The 22,260-nt window shown below is 38.9% G+C and overlaps 1 protein-coding gene across 8 annotated transcripts in view; it reads left to right on the forward strand.

Annotated features, from left to right (window-relative positions):
- The window catches only part of AOPEP (aminopeptidase O (putative)), a 197,547-nt gene that overhangs the window by 23,057 nt on the left and 152,230 nt on the right, over positions 1 to 22,260 (forward strand). For all 8 annotated transcript variants that reach the window (XM_081213656.1, XM_081213654.1, XM_081213657.1 and 5 more), the window contains 2 exons: positions 3,177 to 3,333; positions 5,855 to 6,103. In XM_081213656.1, coding sequence (XP_081069782.1) covers positions 3,177 to 3,333; positions 5,855 to 6,103 — 406 coding nt within the window. The remainder of the gene's footprint in view (positions 1 to 3,176; positions 3,334 to 5,854; positions 6,104 to 22,260) is intronic.

Below are 22,260 nucleotides of genomic sequence, written 5' to 3' on the forward strand. Positions count from 1 at the left end.
AATGTGCTGTAGGAACTGCAGGAAACTTGAGTCACAGTTCAATGTCTTGCCAGTGTTTCTGCATACCAGTTGGACCATTTCAGTGCCACATGGAAATTTGCATTGCTTCCATGAATATTTCTTTCATTTCCACCCTAGGTGGTGCTGTGTCCAAGGGAGCCACACAAGGGCATACTCTTGAGACAATAGCACCAAAAATACTAGAGGAAGATGAGAATTTAACATTAAGGGCAGAAAGGCAAAGAAAGGAGAAAAGCTGCATCAGGAACAGAGAAGAAGACAATCAAGTTTAGTTAGTTAATTTTTTTAAAGTTCAGTGAGTTATTTGAAACAATAAAAGGAGGAATAATAAGAATTAAAATGAGATTAATGAGACTGCAAGAGAAAATAGACAAATGACTGAATCCTTTGTAGTTTCAGGAAATATCATGCATAATTGGAATACAACATAGGTATGTGAACATAGTTTCAGAATTTCTAGCTGTGGTGAGGACTACAGCTGCTACAATCCACGAATCCTGTAGAACCTTGATAATAATAAACTATGGCTTGGATCATAGCAAGGCTTCTGTAAATGGAAGGGCTGGGTTCACAAGAGGACTTCGTTCATGAAGGGCTCAAGATTCAGTGAAGGATCACACTGCTTGAAGGGAAGGGAGAGTGTCAGTTTTTACTGACTTCCAAGCCCTGTGCCTCCTCTCATGCTGTCCGGGAGACTCCCCCAATCCTGCAGAGCAAATTTTCCAGTGGCACAGGGGGCTGAAGGGAGAGAGGGAATTAGGAAGGGTCACACCCACCCTTTCATTGAGGGGAGAATCACATGAATCAAGGTTTGCTCAGGGCACTCCTACTAGGGTGAACAACCTCAAGACCCCAGTCTATGTGTCAACAGGAAGGGTCCTAAAATTGTAGTTATCATTTCATAACTTTGAAGTGTTCACAACAGTTCATATGCATTTTCTTAGTAATCCTTACTGAGATGAACATTAACATAATTAAGCAACAATTATCCCCATACAGTGCTACCTCGGGTTAAGAACTTAATTCGTTCTGGAGGTTTGTTCTTAACCTGAAACTGTTCTTAACCTGAGGTACCACTTTAGCTAATGGGGTCTCCCTTTGCTGCCACCACGCAATTTCTGTTCTCATCCTGAAGCAAAGTTCTTAACCCGAGGTACTATTTCTGGGTTAGCGGAGTCAGTAACCTGAAGTGTCAGTAACCTGAAGCATCTGTAACCCGAGGTACCACTGTATTTCAGAAGAAAAATTGAGGGTGAGAAGTAGTGACTTACCCAGGAGTCAAACTCAGCATGATGGGAGAATCCACATTTATTTAGCTATCAATTTACATCTAGAATTGGGGGAAGCTGTCTCTTATATGCAGAAAATGTTGTGCACACATGTGAATATAGGGACATTTCTCCATTTTACGTCACTGTCTGCTTTGGCCCTAAGGCAGCCTAGTAATTTATAATAGATGAACAATTTGAACCAGGGACTTCCTGGTTCACAGCTCTGTCTCTAAGCCACAATGATAGAGTAGTGCATAGCAGATGTGGTGGTGGTATGCAGTATGTAAGCAGCTTTTCTCTGGAATCTCTTCGTGAGGAGAGATAAAAAGATAAAAAGAGAAACAGCTGTTTTATGAAACTTCACGTGTTGCAATTTCACTCCTGATTAATGTTACTGGTGCTGCCTGCAACCTAGGTGTTTTATTCTATTTAACTGTTTTCATTACACTGTAGTGCAGGATTGGTAAAACTATCCTGTTCTTTTAACACTGTTTGCAAAGCTGTGTACTTAAACCACTGTTTAAGTGCTAAACCCCCTGTTTTCTTTATACTGTTTTCTCCCTTGTCATCTTTTTTGTTTGGGATCATTGACTCTCAGTTTGGATGAGTTTTCTTCAATTGTTATCTCTCATATAATTTCAGTTTACTGTTTGACTTGAAAATTGCCACTGTGGCCACTTCCAGGCAACCCACCGAGCATTCATCATGATTTGTTTGTATGGAGATTAGATTACATTGACTATTTAATGAGGGTTTATTCTTATTTGTTTGTGGAGAGGTTAGATGTCATTGTTTTATTCCAATTTCTAGGACATTTTCTCATCACATTCCTTATCTCAAGAAGTGAAATCTTTTTGAGAAATGATTTTGTTTTGCTAGACCTCTTAATCAATTACAATTGAATTTAATCAACACCCTCAATTTGCCAGTAAGTGCTTGAATCCTGCCCCAAAATATTGACAGTCTGGAAGCACCCAGTGTTTATTTTGTAGAATTTGGGGGAAGTATGAATGAGGGAGGATATGGTAAAGCAAAATGCTTTTAGTCTTGGAACCTGTGTGTTGAAGCTGTTGAAGTCCAGTTGAAACCAATTCATATGTGCACGTATAAGTTGATTGCACAATATACTGATTGTGTTTGAAAATCACTGTGTGATTTGAAACCCCTGTCTGTAGTGTTGGTTGGATCTGTGATGGCTGCTTCAGATGTGCAAGTCTTCATTTGGTATTTCAGTCATTGTGGCCATGCATTTGTGAACTAGGACATCAGGCTTCAAGGACAACAGAGCTGACCTGTCAGCATTCAGAGGCTGAGAACTACTTTGGTTCCTCCCAGTTTACTGGATCTCAAGATTAAGGAAAAATCCATGCTCCCTTTCATCTGTTATATACAAAGACAAGTTTCAAAGAGCAATTGGTTAGCTGGCCAGATCCAGTTCCCCATACCTGAGATAAATGATGCTTGAGAAATAGTTACGTCTGATGTTTAAAATTCAACCGTACTATAGAAAGGAAGCTATTAGAGGGTCCTTCTTGATTCAACCCTTAGTATCAAATTGAGTGTATTGGATTATTTCTATAGAACCAAATCTATTAAAATGGAAACAGGTCTGATTGTGGAGATGTGAACGCTACCATGACACTTTTGCCTAATATTTTCATGAAGTGAAAGGCTTACTTTTTCATTATTGTACTAGATAGTGGAAAAAATAACTTCTATATAGTCATAAAGTATGATCTTTTAAAAACAGTATGGTTGAATAATAAAATAACAAGAAGAAATCTAACCTTTAGGCTTGGTGGGAAGTCAAATCAGAGAACAATGTGTTGGATTTAGCAGCTCAAGTGCCAATGCAGAGCGTAACTTGTGCTCTTTTTTTCATAGGTGTATTAAATTGGTTTTATTATGTGACCATGCCAATGCCAGCATCTACATTCACTATTGCTGCAGGATGCTGGGCAGAAGTTAAAAGGAAAACTTGCACAACTGATGTTCAGAGGAATGATGGGCTCTTTCCACTGTTGTCAAAGGCGGATGTCAGGTCGGTGATTACAGTTGAAAAATATGTACTTTAGAGAGCATTCCATTTTTTTCTGTTATACAAGAAAATGAGTCATCATAGTCAAGGAACAATAGCAGAACATGTTTAATCAAAGCAAAGGGAAACCATATAAGAGAAATTACTCCAATGGGCAAGGATGAGCAAAGGCATGTTGCTTACGTTGAAAAAAGAGAGAGCATTCTTTGAGTAATAGAATTTGTTTCTACATGGATTCGCTGAAGTATGTGAAAAGTGAACTCCTAAACTATGAACTATTCTTTTGTCTTCATTATAATCCATTATAATCTTGTTTTTAAATCACTTAAGTTGCTTTTGTTCAAAACAAAACACTTACAGTTAACATCTGTATGGTTGCAAATGTTCTATTTGCATTCATAATACTAAGGAGGTCTCCTTAAGTGGGCATCCTTTAGTTCAGTAGCAGTCTGCTTTTTGAGACTCTAACTCTGGGTTTTTTAAAATTCATAGAGAAGCAGTACTATGTCTTTCTACCCATGTTTTCCATCCTTTTTCCAATTCAGCTATGTCCTAAGTGTCCTGTTTCTAATAGTTGCTGTTTGTTCACATATTTGTAGTATGATAGGCTCACAGACAAACATATTGCAGTTGTGATACATTTGTTTTTAATGTTTTTGAGTCTGTAACAGATCATCAATTTCATGGCAAGATTTTGTTCAAAGGATTTTGAAATACATTGCTTTTAATATGTTCTGACTGTATACTATTCAAGATTAGAAACATCATTCAGAACATCTTCACGCAATAAGAATTTATTACCCAATATTCTACAGATGATAAACAGGTTAAGAGTCAGGAGTGAGCTCTGCTCTCTCTTTCCTTTCTCATGTCTGCTTTAGCTATGCCTTACTGTTCTAATTGCATCAATGCTGACCAGAATTCTCATCTTAACAACAGCTTTAAATGGATTTGTGAACCCTGGTTAAGATGGTTTATGTTTAGCGTATTCATGTTCTCTTCAGAGCATGGAGGTATTGGCAATAATAAAGAAGAACCACCCTCCTTTTCTGATAAATGAGCAATTTGGGTGCTGTTAAAGTTGTAAATATGGAAAGGAAAGATGTGTAGTTTAAATTCTGTAGCCCTGGAACAGAAGTACATCATAATTTTTACCTATAGGGTAGGTCTTAAAAAAGCTAGAAGTTATGTTTGGATTGAAGAGGAACAATCCTAGAAACGGAAATATGTATCCATGTAGTCAGTTATTCGGAGCAATAATGTCCCTTTTGTGATACAAATGAAGGAAGAGGCTAAGAAAATAAGTGCAACAGTGATACATATGGATTAACTTTCAGGAGAAGCTTTCTGCTTAGAAGGATATGGAAACAGGGCATTAGCCTGTGATAAGCAGCAAATGAATCAACATGAAAGACATAAACCTAGAAAACACCATCATGGTCAGTTGTGCAACAATTTGCATTGGACTATAAAATATTAGACATGGTTCTCATGGGATACCTCAGTCTAAGATATGCCGTGCATCTGACTGGATTGCCCCAGCCACTCTGGGCGACTTCCAGCAAATTATAAAATCACACTAAAACATCAGCCATTAAAAACTTCCCTATAAAGGGCTGCTTTCAGATGTCTTCTAAAAGTCAGATAGTTTCTTATTTCCTTGACATCTGATGGGAGGGAGTTTCACAGGGCGGGCACCACTATCAAGAAGGTCCTCTGCCTTGTTCCCTAAAACCTCACTTTTATATTGAGGGAACTACTGAAAAGTCCTCAGAGCTGGATCTCAGCTTTTACAAAAGTACGTAACTCAAAAGCAATTTACATTCAAGCCTACATTACATTACATTAGTACCTAATAAGTCTGAAGAACTAGGAATTAGGAATTTTTGTAGTATGTGAAGGATGTCATTCCAACTGATTAAAGTAAACATCAGTATTCTTCTTAGGATCTTGATTTTTTCCAATATATTCCTGATTTTTTTGCTTCATCTATTTTTTCTCTTGTATTATTCTTTATTAACTATACCTGTGTGAGAACCAACATGGATCAGTGGATGGCATATTAATTTCAGGTCTTCAAATATTAATTTAGACTTGAACCCCTTTAATGACGTTGAGCATTATTTTATTTTTTTAATCACTATTAAAACATATTCTCAAGGTTGTGGGATATATAATAGTTGGAAACTGGCTGTACAGAAGAGACATTCCTACAGACCTGCAGACTCAAGCAAGTCAGCCAAGCCACATGTCATTAGACCAACTTGATGTGGAAGGGAATATTTCAACAGAAATCCTGAATATCAGCAAAATGTTAATCTTTATATTGAATCTTCTTAAGAGCATCATATTTCCATGCCATCCCATTTTCTATCAATAGTTGTGGCAGTCCCATTTTTTTCCACCAGAGAAAATAATTGGTCTTCCTAATGCAGCAGACCACTTCTGGTTATCCGTAGCTGCATTACCTAAGTATGCTCAGAACTTTACTTACTAGAAATAAGATATTATTTTTCAATTTCAGGTTGTTGGAACGGACTTGTGGTCATCTGCCATATCCTTGCCGCTTCCAAGATCCTGCTGCCACTTCTCAGGTGGTCATTCCTCATCGTGTCTTTGCTCCTCAGTGCCTTAAGAAATCCTGCGAAGAGGTTCTGCTGCAACTGATTCCTCAGTGTCTCTCAGCTGCTTATGATCTCCTGGGTACCCATCCCTTTTCTAGGCTTGATGTCTTGATTGTTCCACCCAACTTTTCCAGTCTTGGAATGGCCAGGTATTGAGATTTTTCTATTTTTCAATGCATGTTTACTCATCTGCTAATTCTTCTCGGTATCTACCTTGCTCTGTTATCCTTACCAGGCAGAAGAGCATTGTTTAAAATCCTATCTATATGTGTCATACCTGCTGTACTTCAGGAGATGCAAGACCAGTAGTAGTAAATCATAGCTCAGCTGTAGCCATTTGGAAATTGAAAATGTGTTTTTGAAAATTATGACTTCATTAAGATAAGGAGAACCAGTGGAGATAGCAATGACCATGTCTACTACCTTTTGGCTGTTGGAGGCTAATTAATGGCCAGATAAGATAAAAGGTGGGATATAAATGTAATAATAGGCATATAAGTAATGACTATATCAACTGTTTAACTGCAGTGTAAATTACTATATTTGAAATATCTTTCTTCAACATATGTATCAGAAGGAGAGCAATGATAGATACCAATTATTCCACTGGTGTTAGCAGTGTGCTGTGCTAGATGATTTATGGGAACAAATATAAAACATAAGGCCACAAATGACACCCTTAAAACATAGGCGTGTAGTCTGGAGGTAGTGAGCCTCTTAAGTGAAAGAGATCCTGTTCTGATTTTGAGCACCCTGGAGGAATCTAGTTAATGGATGGTACAAATGATTCACATAGACCCTCAGTTATGTTTCTTGGGCTCTGCAGACACAAAAGAGCTATTCAGGGAATTCTGAAAAGGGAGCACAAAATAGACCTTCCCATTGGAGCTGTTACGAGGACAGAAAGGATATGTGGAAGCATTGTTTATATACTTACCAAAGAGATTCTGAGATCCTAATACTGGTAGCTGGTGGCAGTATTGGGTTATTTGAAATGTTATGTCCTAATAAGCACTTGGGTTTTTCCATATTTTGACAGAACTACTAATAGCACTGTATTGTAAACAAGGAGATTCCGCTTCAGATGATGATTTATATGTTATTTCCATTTATAGACTGCTCTGAAAGATCTCGAAGAGGTTTACAGTAGATAAATGCATATATATTGTACCTAGAAAGTACAATAAAACCATGTCAAATGATTCATAACAAAATACAGAAACAATACCATGTACATAAACATAATACCAAAATAAATAAAGCTACAGTACCTGCAAGGCAATATAATACAACATACATATGGTCACGGAATCTCACTCAGCACCTATTTCACACAACCACTACAATCATTCATTACCTCCATCAACAACTCATACATAAATTACTGACATGTAGCCATATTACAACCCACATACAAAGGTCCGCTGCTGAGCGTAATCTCTGGAGCACTTATAAACTCATACTCCTAATATTAGGAGTGCTAATAAATAATACTCCTCTCCTATCTCTCACCTGTGAGGGGCCCAAGCTCTTGCTCTGGTGGGTATAGAACAGGGGTCAGCAACCTTTTTCAGCTGTGGGCCGGTCCACCGTCCCTCACTGTCCCTCAGAATATATATTTTGGGGGGAAAATAATGAATGAATTCCTATGCCCCATAAATAATCCAGAGATGCATTTTAAATAAAAAGGACACATTCTACTCATGTAAAAACATGCTCATTCCCGGACCATCCCTGGGCTAGATTGAGAAGGCGATTGGGTCGCATTCGGCCCACGGGCCTTAGGTTGCCTACCACTGGTATAGAACTACAGTACTTCTATCCACTTCCAGGTTCCAACTGTATAATCATAACATGCACAGTACTGCACAACCTCAGCACCTGATAATCAGTGCTGGTAGCAGACACAAACATCAGCTTCTCACTCAAGGTGGCCCTGAAGGTCACCATAAACTCAGATTGTTGGGTTTTTTCATATTTTGACATTGATCATTGGTTTGACTAAAGTACAGACTATAGGAACCATGGTAAAATTGACTTATGTCATTACACACTTGGGAAAACAAGGTTAATGTTCTGAACAGGCAAACCGTTGTTAATGCATTGTTTCCTTTTGGGATAGTAAGACTGTTTAACTACTTGTGGCTCATAGGTCTTTGTATGTAGTATTTGTTCAAGATAATACAGTGCGTGTTCAGATAAAATAACAGGTGAATTCCCAGCATGCTGGTAGGATATAGTGCAAGTGGGGAGTAATCAGAAATGAGTTCATGAATGAAACCAAAGCAAAGTAATTATGATGGAAGTAAAACCTGATTCAATTTAGAGTAAAGTGCTACATGTGAATGTGTCTTTGTGCATAAGGAAATATTTTTGTGGTTATTCTAATAATTCCAATTTTTTAATGTCTCAGTTACAAGCAGGAAGTGAAAAGAAGAGCACTTTTCCATGTTTCTTGCGCTGTCACATACCGTATTTTTCGCTCTATAGGACGCACCCGACCACAGGACGCACCTTGTTTTAGAGGAGGAGAACAAGAAAAAAAATTCTCCCCCTCTCTGCGCAGCGCCCCTTCAGCGAAGCGGCAAGAGAAATGGAGCCCCTTCCATTTCTCCTCCCGCTTAGCTGAAGGGAGGGCACTGCACCTTAGCTGAAGGGGCACCTTCAGCGAAAGGAACCCGAAGCCTCCGGAGTGCGGTGGGAGCGCTCCCACTCACTTCGGAGGCTTCGCGTTGCTATCGCTGAAGCCAAGGAGCCTGCATTCGCTCCATAAGACGCACACACATTTCCCCTTAATTTTTGGAGGGGAAAATGTGCGTCTTATATAGCGAAAAGTAAGGTAAGTGTAAGATGGTTACATATCTGACTACTTTTTGACACCTAAAAGTGTGTGTGTGTGTGTGTGTGTGTGTGTGTGTGTGTGTGTGATACACACACACATGTATGAAATTTATAACATCATGTTCTTCTGGTTGATGGTGCAAGATATTCTGTACATCTAATTCCTGTCAGTCCTTACTGTAACAGTGCAATGACATCAGTTCAGATATGCTCCTGTATTCCAGCGCTCCTTTACTACTTTATGTATTATTTTGATGCAGAAAGGATGCTGTGCTATGTATTTATTTAATCATCTATCTGGCCTATCTGCAGTAGTATAAACATAACGCAGCCTGCTGGCACAAAGGATCTGCTGTTCTGAGAATTCTAATTGTACTCCAGCCTGCCAGAGAAGGAAAGAACCATAATTTTTCAGTCATTATCTTTAGATTTGGGATATTGTATGTGTGTGTCCATGTACGTCGGCAAGTCTGTTCCTCATTAGCCTTGTAGCTACTTCATTTTTAATGCACAAAAGTAGTACCATCTCTTATTTGAGGGGGATGGTTATCTCACATTTCAGAGTAGGAAGAAATGATGGTGCTTCTTCCGCAGAAGAGCTTAATTAGAGGCTTGAGGTTGTATTTTCCAGCGGCCACCACAGCAGATTCAGCAGCATTTTCTTTCAAGACCTGCCGACGCCTTTTAAAGGAAAATCTTCCTTTGAAATCTTACTTATATGTCTTGCATGTATCATCACCTTATGTTTTTAATTTGCTATGGACTTTTATATGGTAAGAGAAACCTGATTACTTATTTTAAAAAAATAATTAGAGGCAGCCCCGCCTGCTTCTAGAACTTAAATAGAAACTTAGGGGTGGGTTTTTTGTTTTGTTTGACAATGCCTAGGTTAGTATTGCCATCATCCAGTGGTTCCTTTCAAGTCAACAGAACAGTGAATTGAAATTCCACAGTTGCTGTTTTTTCAGCATTAGCCCTGTTCTCCTGCTCTACATCACACTTCCTATTTTCAGAGGCTCCTCGTACCCACTGGTGCCTATCACAAGCAAGATGTGCTCTTTATGAAGTGGGAGGAAAGTGTCCCAGTTAAAAAATAATAGTGTAAACATTTTTTCCTTCTCTGAATCCTGAGATTTATTGAGTTTTGAGCTTTGATTGTTTCAGCAACATTTAATTAACTAACTAACTAACTAACTAACCAACCACCTTTATCTTCCAAGTATCTCAAGATGCTGTACATGGTTCTCATCCACCCCATTTCATCCTCACAACAACCCTGTGAGGTTAGGCTAGGCTAAGAGATGGTCTAAGGTCACTCAGTGAACTTCATGGCTGAATGGGGATTTGAATCCTGGTGTCCCAGGTCCCAGTCCAACACTCTGACCGTTATGTGTTTTTCTGTAGAGCAGTGATCATTTGAGTTGTAACCAATTGTCTATGTAAGATGCTAAAGCTGTTGCTACATGCTCTGGTTACCTGCAGTGTTTTCTCTAGATGGGGCAATAGCAGTGCAGCCCTGTAGCAGCTGTTCATGCACTTCTTCTAGTGGTGCAGGAATAAAACTGCTAGCACATTTGCAAAACTAAACAGTCCAGTATGGTTTGACTCTCCCACTCCCTTGAAAGTGAGGAGAGAAAAGGAGATCGAAGAAAGATATACAGTATGCAGTTCTTGTTGAACACAAACTGGTGTTTTCCTGGAAAGAGCAACATTGGCTTATCCATGTGGTCTTTCCAGGCTTTAAGGTCCAGTATAGCATTAAATAGATGTGGGGAGGAGGGGAGCGTTGACAAGTGTCTGTCAAGTTTTATACATCTCTACATTTAGTAATGGCTAGAAGTAATTAATTAGACATAAGGTCGGAACGTCCCAGAAAGATATCAGCAGCTGACTGTCAGTATAATGTAGGGATAAATAGTAAGTACTATTCCTGAAGCATTCATTATATATTAGTAGCAAACAAAAAGCTAACATAGGCCCTTTGTTGTATCAATCATATGAAAATTCAGTCAGTATCTAGTTGGGACATTAACTCCAGTGTATTCCAGATGCTGGCTTAGTTTTTTAAAAGGCTTGCCTAGAGGCAGGCTTTAGCATTCTTATTTTGGCTTTATACTGTGTGGTTGTTCTTCATCAAACATACAAAAATGGTTTAACTCCCATTAAAACTAGTTTGAGATGTTTAGTACTCAGCATATTCTCTGCTACTCATATAACTGCCTCAAACAGAGGGTGGCTTCAGATATAGAGAAATGATGACAGAATGCCTGATTAACATGGCATTAATTGTTTGTGCTTCCTGAATCAAGCATACTGTTGATGAAGTCAGTTTTCTGAATGCTGGATCTTATGTACTACCCATGCATAAGAGGAGAGTTATCAGCAGACTAGGGGGACCCTAGGAAATTAGGAAAATAATCCTAGTTGGGGAGAGTGGTAAAGTCCAATACAGCCTTATGAAGACTAAGCATGTTCAGCTGCCACAAAGCATTGGCCAACTATCGAGGAGAGGAAGAGAAATGGAAAACTTGCTGGGAGAAAAATGGAATGGAGTATCCTGAACAGGAGCACTCCACACTTCAACATTTTGTAGTATACAGATTGAGAACTTGTACATCGCTGCATTGTACATGAACATGGGAAGTATGAAGCAACAGGGAAGATATACTCTTTCATATAAAAGGCAGGAGAACTAGAGTGATTGGGAAGAGTTTTATGGTCTTAAAATTGGGGTTTGGAGTAGAATTTTACTAGGGAAGTACCACAGTGTAGCATGGAATGAATTTGGGAATTTGGGAAATAATTGGGTAGAGTGTGGGGAAGGATGTCCCCTTGATTAGAGGCACAGATGCAGAACCCTCCCTATCTCAAATATTCAGGGTAAGAAACACATTAAACACTTCAGCAAAATAGAATAACATTCCATTGCATTATAATATAACCATTATAAGTGGTCCAACATCTGATGACCACTTAGAAGCCAGTCCCAAAGAGGTTGACCTTTTGAAAAGGCTTCAAGCTTGGGGCCTGCTTAGGGAAGATCTGTAACTTGTGGTGAGGAAGGCAGCCCCTGAGAATGCATCTTCTCACACTTTTGCTATGTGGACCTCATACATAGGGGAAGGGGCACTAGTTAGTGGTTTACATGCTGAAGATCCCATCTTCAGTTTCTGGCATCTCCAGTCAAGTCTGGGACACACTACTACCTGGAAACCCTGGAGAACTGCTGCTAGTCCTTGGGGACCTCTCATATTAATGATAGGATAAAATTGAAAAGGCTTTAGGGTGATTGTTGTGATCAACATGTAGATAAGGGTTTTGCTTCCTTCTCTTCTCTTCCCTTCCCTTCTCTGTTTTTATTTTTACATAGTATTTCTAGAATCTGCTTATACCACATTTCTTCAGAAATGTTACTAGTTTGGGTCTTCAGGTGTATGAAGTCTCCACCTACTGCCTGCAAATCTAGCTCATTATCTTTCCATTCTCATGTCAATTCCTGTTTAGAATCTTTTTGTTTTCTGCTTTAGAAATGCCAGTACATGTTTCAGAAGCTTAAGACTTAGATTTTTTTTTAATAAACTAATATTACGTGGGGGCTCAACTGCATTATGAATACCTTTTAATTAGTGGAATTTCCTTGTTTCCCACTTACATAATCTCTCTACTTTTACATAATATGTAACTGATACCTAATGCTGTACTGTATTGTGTTTTTAATATTCAATTGGGAGCCGCCCAGTGTGGTTGGGGAAACACAGCCAGATGGGTAGGGTATAAATAAATTATTATTATTATTATTATTATTATTATTATTATTATTATTATTATTATTATTATTTTATTTACTGTTCTAGGACACAGTTTTTTAGTCATTTTTTAATTGTGTGTGAATCACAGCTGGTTGGTTGCTGTGGACTTTTATTTGCCAACTGCCCAATCATTAGCTTGACTCTTTAAACATTCCGCAGGTCATGCATTAAGTCCAGAAGTCCTTTTTTGGGACAGTCACGTTCATGTGGTAAACTGTTTTTAAAGATTACTATGACAAAGTGATTCAAGGGCTGTCATCATTTACAGTATGTGAAGTGATAAAAGTGATGATTTGAAGCATGCCTATTCATATTATCTGTAGGAGCATTATGAGAAAATGTTCTACCTCTTAGCTAAACCTAAAGTCAAATTTGCTACCTCTTTGGAAATGGCCCTCCACTCAGTTGTCAATTGGGGATCAAAACAAGATTTGGAGTACATCAAACACACAATATTTCCTTACCAGCATGCTGAACCACTTAGCCCATAAATGTGTAACAGATGTGTTTTGAGTCCAAGTCTATCATAGGGTGGAACACACAGTAATTACCTTCTGGTGGAGCTAAAAGAAAGATGTAGGAAAAATGAGGCTGTTATGATTGAACTCAAGTTGTGAGATCATTGCAGTGATGCTTCTAATTGGATTTCAATTTTTTTATTCAAGTATTTCCAAAACTTCAACTTTTTTAAAAAAAACACACCTTCAAAAACAATAATATATAGTCCCTGAAACACATTTGAACTAAATCTAGTTAATGGATAGAACAGAAATTTTGCAGGTTTTCTCATTTCATAACCCATTATTTTTAAGAGAGAACCTCAGTTTAAATTAGAACTTTTTGAACAACTGAAATCTGTGGAAACTGCTAATTATAACCCTGTTAATGTGGATCAGAGAATTGAACAAATAACCCTATTGGATGCCATGGCAAAATGGAAAAAAATCAGTTATTTTTAGTGTGTCTCACTTGCAAACAATTGACTGTCCTTTTAACTGAAAATATTTTTCTTTTCTCCCTCATGTTAAGTGGGCAGTCATAATTTATAGTCTTACAGGGAGCAGAGAAGATTAAAATATCAACAAAATATGGATTGCACCAAGATCCACATTGCTTGTCATTCTGCAACTACACAGTCTCCCACCTAAAATAATTTCTGTATGTTGCTTGATAAAGTTGGTGGAAAATGACTACAATTGTTAACTTTACGTATCACTGGAGATTCCAAGTTCTGGGATTGTGAACATCTCTCAGGATTTGTTGAAATCTGAATTGGGTTTAGAAAAAAAAGTGGACAATGACATGTCTTCTTCATCTTAGACACATATTGTGTCCCATTCAGATAAATCTTGTAGCTCTAGGTATCCTGCGTTTTTCAAAAGTAATTACCATATTTTTTGCCCCATAGGACGCACTGCCCTATAGGACACACCTAGTTTTTTTGGGGGGGGAATAAAGAAGAAAAAATCATTTCCCCCCCCCAGGCACGGGGCTGGCGCGGGGGAAGCCCGAGCTTCCCCCGACCCCAGCCCCCAGAACAGCCTGCTACCCGCAAGCCTAGGGAGCCGCGCCGGTCTCCCCAGGCTTGCGGGCAGCTGTGCGAAGCCCGGGCCCGCTGAAGAGGCTTCGAAATGCAGGTAGCTCTGTGCAACCCTCCGGAGGCCGGCGCGGCTTGGCGCCAGGCTCCGGAGGGTCGCACAGAGCTGCGTGGAGCCCGGGAGCACAGGCAGCTCTGCGCGACCCTCTGGAGGCCGGCACGGCTTGGCGCCGTGCTCCGGAGGGTCACGCAGAGCTGCGCGGAGCCCGGGAGCACAGGCAGCTCTGCGCAACCTTCCGGAGGCCGGCGCGGCTTGGCGCCGGGCTCCGGAGGGTCGCGCAGAGCTTCCTGAAGCCTGTATTCGCCCCATAGGACGCACCCACATTTCCCCTTCATTTTTGGAGGGGGGAAAGTGCGTCCTATAGGGCGAAAAATACGGTAATCTGTTAAGAAAGATTTATAGACCACTTAATCACAAAACTGTTGAAGCAGTGTGCAGTACATAGTTGCTATTTGTACCTTTGTATCTTATTGCCTAACCAGGAAAAGCTTCAGCACAGGTAACACTTGGAGTGAGGGGGATACAAAGGTATAACTTGCAATCCAGAAAGCTGCACGTGTCTACTGACCACCTCACTTCTTGAAGCAGCAGACACTCATTCCATAAAATATTAGATACTGTTTTTGAGATTTCCTTAAGATAGGGTGGGGGGTTGAGAGATAGGACTGCTGTTTGACCAACACAAATCGAAAGGCCTTTTCTTTTGATTTTTGGGTGACATTGTGTAGTTAAGTATAAATATGCTTACTCAGGACTAAATTCCATTGAATTCAGTGCACCTTCTGAGTCAATTTGCATAGGATTGGGTTGTACTATTTAGTGGTATATATGTTGCATTAATATCAAATGAACTGTAGAATTATTGCTTTTTAACAAGCATTTCCATTGCCTCTGAGAACCTTTTTGTAGTGTCAAAACATGCTATGAACATTACACAGACCCTTGGTTACACTTTAGTTGATTATACCCCCTAGCATGAGTTCCTTATATCTTCTTTTAAATGTGTCAAAACCTTTACTTGTTTAAGGGAGCATAGTGTAAGATGAACACTACATACTTTGGAGTGGACCTTCATAGTCTAAAGATCTCTTTCAGAACAAGAAATGTTCTTTCTCTCAGCCTGAATTGTAGAAAATGTGCTCAGATTGTAAATAGGGACCTTTGTGGTACTACTCTAGAATAATGGTTGTAGTTTATTGCATTTTGAGACTGGAATTATAGTGGTGCGTGCGAAGATCATTACAATTAACATTGTACAAGTGTTTTAAATATTTGAACGTTTATTTCAGTCAACATTGATAAATTTGATCATGAATGAAAATCCTATTGAATATACACATATTTTTAAATTGATAGAAACTCATCTCTTTAAAAATATGAAATCTACATTGTGACTTTGTTTATGAATTATTCTAGAATATAGCAGCATGGCTAATATGTATATATGTGCAATCTTATGAAGTTCATACTAACACTTTGCTGGTTCTGATCCTTCGAGAGGAACTGTCAATATGTTACTATTCTTTCACCGGCTTTCAAGAGTAGGACAGTTATTTTAGTCTGTAGACTAGGGGTGTGAATATGGGGTGATCATTACCATATTGGGTGAATAAACAAAGTTTCTTGTTTAAAAAAAGCATGTGTCACTACAGTAGTAAGATTATCAGCAATGTTGTTGATTGTAATGAGTGGTTCCAACAAAAACAAAACAATGAGGAAAATTTTGGTATATAAGTATGAAGATGACAGCTCACACCTTGGCCTTGATAAACAGTTTTATCCATAAGTGAAATCTGAAAAATCAAATTTTTCCTCATAATATTTAGAGCTGTATCTCTGTTATTATTTCAATACATTATGGATCTTTTCAGGTCAGTTTGCACCCTCTTGAGTCCAAATAGAGCAAAAGCTGTGAAATATCTAGCCCAAACTAGGTAGCAGATATTTTTTGCTTTTGTAGGGTTGGGGGGCAGAGAAAGTTGTTGTGTGTGAAAACTATGAATTATTGGTAGGGATGAAAGCATCTGCCCATTTTACTTATGCCAATTTTTAATTTTTCCATTCTTCACTCCAGTTCTCTACATTTCTGCAGCAATTTGTGACCCCCTCCCCCAAAAAATCACCATGAAAAATATTTAGCATTTTAGTGCTAGTCCACTTTCTCTCATATACATACTTTAGCAAACATTGATTGGAGAACTACATAACAAAATTTTAAAAGTGTGAATTTCAAACAGTGACTGTGTTTTAGTTCCCATATTGTTTCAAAAAGTGTAAATTTGAGATATTCAGCTTTAAATATGAACTCAGTTGAATTTCTCCCCCATCCCTAACTGGTGGCCAGAATGGCTGATTATTTTCCTAGGGCACAGGAAAAGCTACCTCATTTATTTGCTCCAGATATTAATGATCACCCCTTCTGGCCAATAAACTATCTATTAAAGCTCAGTTCTCAGGATTTTGTGGCAGCTGGTTTCTGTATTAGGGGCCATATTCCATGATCCACAAGACAGTGTCTGTGTAGAGGCCAAGATGCCCTGTGCATTATTATCCATGCCTTGAATCCTTGTTCCCAAATCTAGCAGCTTCATGAAAAACACCTTCCATGTAGTTAGGTTCTTCTGTTTAATTTTTGCTTTCATTCTCAGCAATATATTGCAGCATTCATTTCATGGTTTTTCTCATGGGAACAGTGCAGTTTTTAGCCTGTTTCAGTTGGCACTTATCACAGCGGCCAACTAGAAGCTGTGCAAGCACAGAACTGCTGCTGCTTGTCTTTCATTTTAGTCCCTGTTCTAGTAAGAAACGAAAGGAAAAAGAAAGAAAGAGAGAAGCTAAATTTAAAGTTAGAAGAATACAATTGGAGCAGCAGCAGATTTCAGGATATGGAAGGAAAGCAGCACTGCCATGTTGTTACAAACAGGTGCATTTTCTATAAGTGGGGTAACTGTTATGCACTTTGTATGTAGTAAAAGGGATGCGGGTGGTGCTGTGGTATAAACCACAGAGCCTAGGGCTTGCCGATCGGAAGGTCGGCGGTTAGAATCCCCGCAACAGGGTGAGTTCCCGTTGTTCGGTCCCTGCTCCTGCCAACCTAGCAGTTCGAAAGCACGTCAAAGTGCAAGTAGATAAATAGGTACCGCTCCGGTGGGAAGGTAAACAGCGTTTCCGTGTGCTGCTCTGGTTCACCAGAAGCGGCTTAGTCATGCTGGCCACATGACCCGGAAAAACTGCGGACAAATGTCGGCTCCCTCGGCCAGTAAAGCGAAATGAGCGCTGCAACCCCAGAGTCGTTTGTGCCTGGGCTTAACTGTCAGGGGTCCTTTATGTAGTAAAAGGAAATTCTGCAAATATATCAAAATTGAAAATGCACACACACAAACATAGAAGAGGGATATAGCAGAGGTCTTTATGATAGCAATACTTGAGTTAATAATAATCTGATAAAAACCCTTTTGAAATTGTAACTGTGACCAAGCAAAGAAGGCAGCCGATACATAATTATAGAACAGAACTGTAGTGTTGAAGGGACCCCAAGGGTCATCTGATCCAACCCCATGTAAAGCAGGAATCTCAACTAGATCATACATGACAAATGACCATCGAACCTCTGCTTAAAACCCTCAAAGGAAGTTGGAATCTAGCAATATTGGAAGGGCCACAGGTTCCCCATCCCTGCTTTGCATGATATGGTTGAAGTAACAGGCTAAGTATGTCCTGGGACTCCCTTTGAAAGGTTTCCCATCATATGTATCAGCCTGCCTGGCCACTCATTTGCCATCAAGTGTTAAATAGAGCAACAATTTATACTCCTGTTGGTTAAGGCTAGAACTTGCACTACTGTTACTATTTTGAATGCTAATATATGATGTTACAATAACCAAGTATTTGGAAAGCTTCATTCTTTGGAGGCTAGTAAGATGGTACAGTCTATGCTGTGAAATGTCTATTGCAGATCTCTCATTTGACTGTATTCTTCATTGGGTTGGGTTATAAAGCAGATAATTCTGCAATAAAGTCATGCCCTGAGCCAGTGGTCAGATTCAGAAGTAGAATTCAGACATTAATGGAATTCCACAGTTCTGTAATGGCTTCCCTATTAAGTCCAATGGAGGGAGCCATCTTGGTTATGTCTCTCTCTGGGTTCTGCAAACTAAAAATTACAAAGTTAAAATTATAACTTTTTACATGTATGCATGGTGCCAGCATATCAACTAAATTCTGTTTTGTGTTAAGCATTAGTGATGAAAATACAGACCCACTGGACTGAAGTCAGTGGATTCATTCTTGATTTATATCTCGAGTAGGAAACGGAAATGAAATGTAGCCAAAGATTTCTTAGCAGGACTGCTAACATATAGGATTTGTTTAAATTGGATGGTTTTAAGCTTTAACCGTGTTTATATACTGATGTATGTTTATATTCATTAAAGCATTCACTTCTATCCTGGACTTCAGTGCACACAATGTTAATGCATATTTTCAGGAGTAAGTAAACATTTGACATCCATTAAAAGGATGGTAATGCTTATAACAGTACATCATTATCAAGAAACAATTTATGGAACATATAGAAAACATTGCTGTGTAAACTTCGTATACTAGATGTCTATGTGGACAATATATATACATAAATATATTCTATTTTATTTACATTTCAGTTTTAAAAGTGTTATTCTATTTCTTTCATAATCATATTGTTTTTGGAACATTTTACTTCCTTTTCTTTCATGGTTACTTCTTTGGCAGGCTTGACTGTGTTTATGCTAGGTAATAAATGCAGGCTTCCTTTTATTCTGCCAGCCCAATAGCTCCCATTGCAAGAATCAACAGCCAATGACCTTGTGTCAGTTACTGCTCTGCACTGTCTCTCAGGTGCCAGCCTAAAGTCACTTTCTGTTTTCCTCCATGTTTCTTGAAACAACTTGTCAAATTTGTGGAGAGGAGAACAGGAAATCTTTTCATTTCACCTTTCTCCTGTCTAGCACACCCTCTTTTTTTGCAAACATACTTGAAGCTAGTGCTCGTCAGTGTTATTACTTGTGTTGGTCTGTTGCCCTCCACTTCTCAATTTGGTTTTTAGGAAAAATGATGTACTGATCATAGCTCTTTAGCCTGAGATGCGTACAGTGTTTTCTTATCGTTATCTGATATATTGGTTTCTATTCATGTAGACTTACAAAAAGAAAAGCATTGCACATAACTGTAATTCAGTGATTATGTATATATGTATAAAAAGTAATTCAAGCTTCAGATGCTTTTGTGTTGTTGGATAAGTTGATTATGGAACCTCTGAAAAGGTTTGGTTAGGAGAGATGTTTACATAAAAATGAGACCTAAAGAGATTCAGATACGTTTTTGCACTTGGAGGTTATCCTTCTGCATTTGAATTTTGAAATACAAATGGAAAAATACTTATCAAAGTTATGAGGGAGAAAAACTTTTGACTTGTGACAGCTGCATTTGTTTATAGATTTCTATCTGTAAAATCCCAGTGTAATTTGATCGCATATGGACAGCTGTTTGACTTCTCATATAAAACCATACTCCAAACAGTTTGCCTCCCGTTTGACAAAAATATGATATATGTCAGAGCAAACATTTTTCTTCACAGTAATAATTACTTTGATAGCAGAAAACAGGCTTGCTATTTTGTATTATTATATTCTGATGTGGTCCACTTTCTTGTTTGTATTCTAGCACACTTAGCAATAATTTTAAAAATTAGTTTTAGTGTGGCTCATATTATGATTATAGCCATAGGTATAATCATATAAAGGTAGGTAACCTTCTGTAGGGGTAATAACTGACTGCATTGCTATTTTTGTATTCCCAAAATTCTTCATTCAGTGGAATCCTTTGAATTCCAGTTTTATTTTAGATATATAACAGGTTTATAGCCCATAAAGTTGCAGGTATCTGTATGTTTAAAAGGTAAATATGAGGGTTGCAGTTGGTTCCTAAGTCACAGCAGAATCAGAACATGTGACCTAGAATAATACAGAAACTCCTGGTGATGATAGCAGTTAATACATTCCAACTGTGTGAGCAGTTTGTAGTGATGAGGCAGGAACAGAAGCAAGTGGCAGGCAGTTGAGAAAGTATGTCGGTGAGTAGTTTTATCCAACTAAGAGTGAAGAGTTGCTCAGAGTAAATAGCTGGAGAATGTTCTGAGAGCTTATAGTGGAAAGTGAAGCACCACTGGTTCCTTTAAATCTTTTGGTAGACAGAGATCAAGTTTGCAGTACTTACAGAAGTTCCTCCTGGCCTAGCTGCCAGGGTATTCAAGAGGGTGGAAGTCCCAGGGCCAGCAGAGACCCCAGACTCTGTGCTTTCTTTTTCTTTTAAAGTAAATCTCTAACACTTGTAGAATGAATGCTTATGAAGCAAAATGTGCCGGGCAGCTAATTACAGGGTGTGCTTGGGGGAAGGATAGGGGGACTCCATTGGGGCTGGTACACTGTCCTTGTGTACAGCTTCCTCTGATGGGGCTGGTTAGGTGAAATCCGCCCTATATTTTTTACTAGATTCAGACAAGATACATGGAGCTTCCAGGTTCTTTTGGAAGGAGCTTTCTGGCTCATTTTGAAGAAGTTTTTTTAAATCTTTCCTTGTAGAAAAGTGAGTGTTGCCAAGTGAAATAAATTAGAAATCCAGGATTTTTCTTCAGGTATAGTGCCTCAATGGTAACAAGAGTGCAGCTTCTGAGAGTTCCTTGCTACTGCCCCCAGCTTTCTCTCTGCCTTTTCCAACTTGCAATTTCCTTTCCATCATTTTCATTCCCTGATGGAAGAGGGTTATTCCTCACTCTCTTATCCCTCAACAGATTCTCAAAGATAGGTCTTCACTATATTATCTCATACCATTTAATGCAATTTGTAGATTGCAATATAATTCATTTCCAGATTTGCATTGCATACATTCCTGCGAATGGACATCCCACCTTTAATTTCATTAAGTGACCAAATTCTTGTTAAACTTTCATCTAGTGCTGATGTTATCCCCAAAGAAAAAGAATTTGATAAAAAAATTAACAGCCTTGATTTTTTTTAAATCCCAAAACAGTTGCACAATTTACCTGTAACATTCAGTTGCTGTTTATGCTTAACATCTTAAACTGTCCTTGATTTTGCAACATTGGGGAGAGAGAGGCAGGAGAATTTGTTCTTATTCCTATTTCTTTGTATGCATGTCACCAGAGCCAAACATTGATTATCCAACTCAGAATATAATACTGCGCACTGTAATCTTGTTGTAAAGTTAATGATGTAATACTACATTAGAAAAATGGTCATTAGATTATGGGCTTTATTTAGTCTGCTAGCAGGTTCTTCGATATTTCTTATTAAATTTTGCCTCAGACATTCAGATAAAAGACAATAAATCCATTTTTGTATTATGTTTAATTTTTTGAACATTTTATTGGCCAGAAGGGCACGGTATTTTTTTAAAAAAAATATATTCAATATTCAATATTCAGTAAAATTTGATTCATCCCATTCACATGATCTTATGACAATTTGTTTTCACTCAGATCAATGGAAATTTGTTGACTTAACTAATAAGGTATTGTAGTGTGATTGATTTTGGCCTGCTTAGCATAGTTTGGATAGCTTTAAAGGGAGATTAGATACTTTAATTGAGGGTAAGGCTATAACTGCCACTAGCCATGGTGGCTATATTGTCAAAGGCAATATGTCTCTGATTGCCAGTTGCTTCACAAGTGGAGACAGTTCTCTTGTGCTCACTTCCTGCTTTCAGGCTTCCCATAGGCATATGGGACAGGACAGGAAGCTGGTCTAGAAGAGCCATTGGCCTTATCCAACAGCTCTTCTTATCAGCGGCGTAGCGTGGGTTGTCAGCACCCGGGGCAAGGCAAGTAATTGGCGCCCCCTAACCCGGGGCAAGGCAAGTAATTTGCACCCCCTAACCCCTAACCTGCCGCCGCTGCCGGCTTCTTCTTGCTGCTGCCTGGTCTGGTCTGATCTGGTTCTCTCCCGCGCTCAGCGCTGCGCTGGGCGGCCGCTGCACAGTTCCTCCCCCAGATAGTCCCTCGCT

The sequence above is a fragment of the Podarcis bocagei genome, assembly GCF_964188305.1.
Source record: "Podarcis bocagei genome assembly, chromosome: 11".
Taxonomy (NCBI): Eukaryota; Metazoa; Chordata; class Lepidosauria; order Squamata; family Lacertidae; genus Podarcis; species Podarcis bocagei.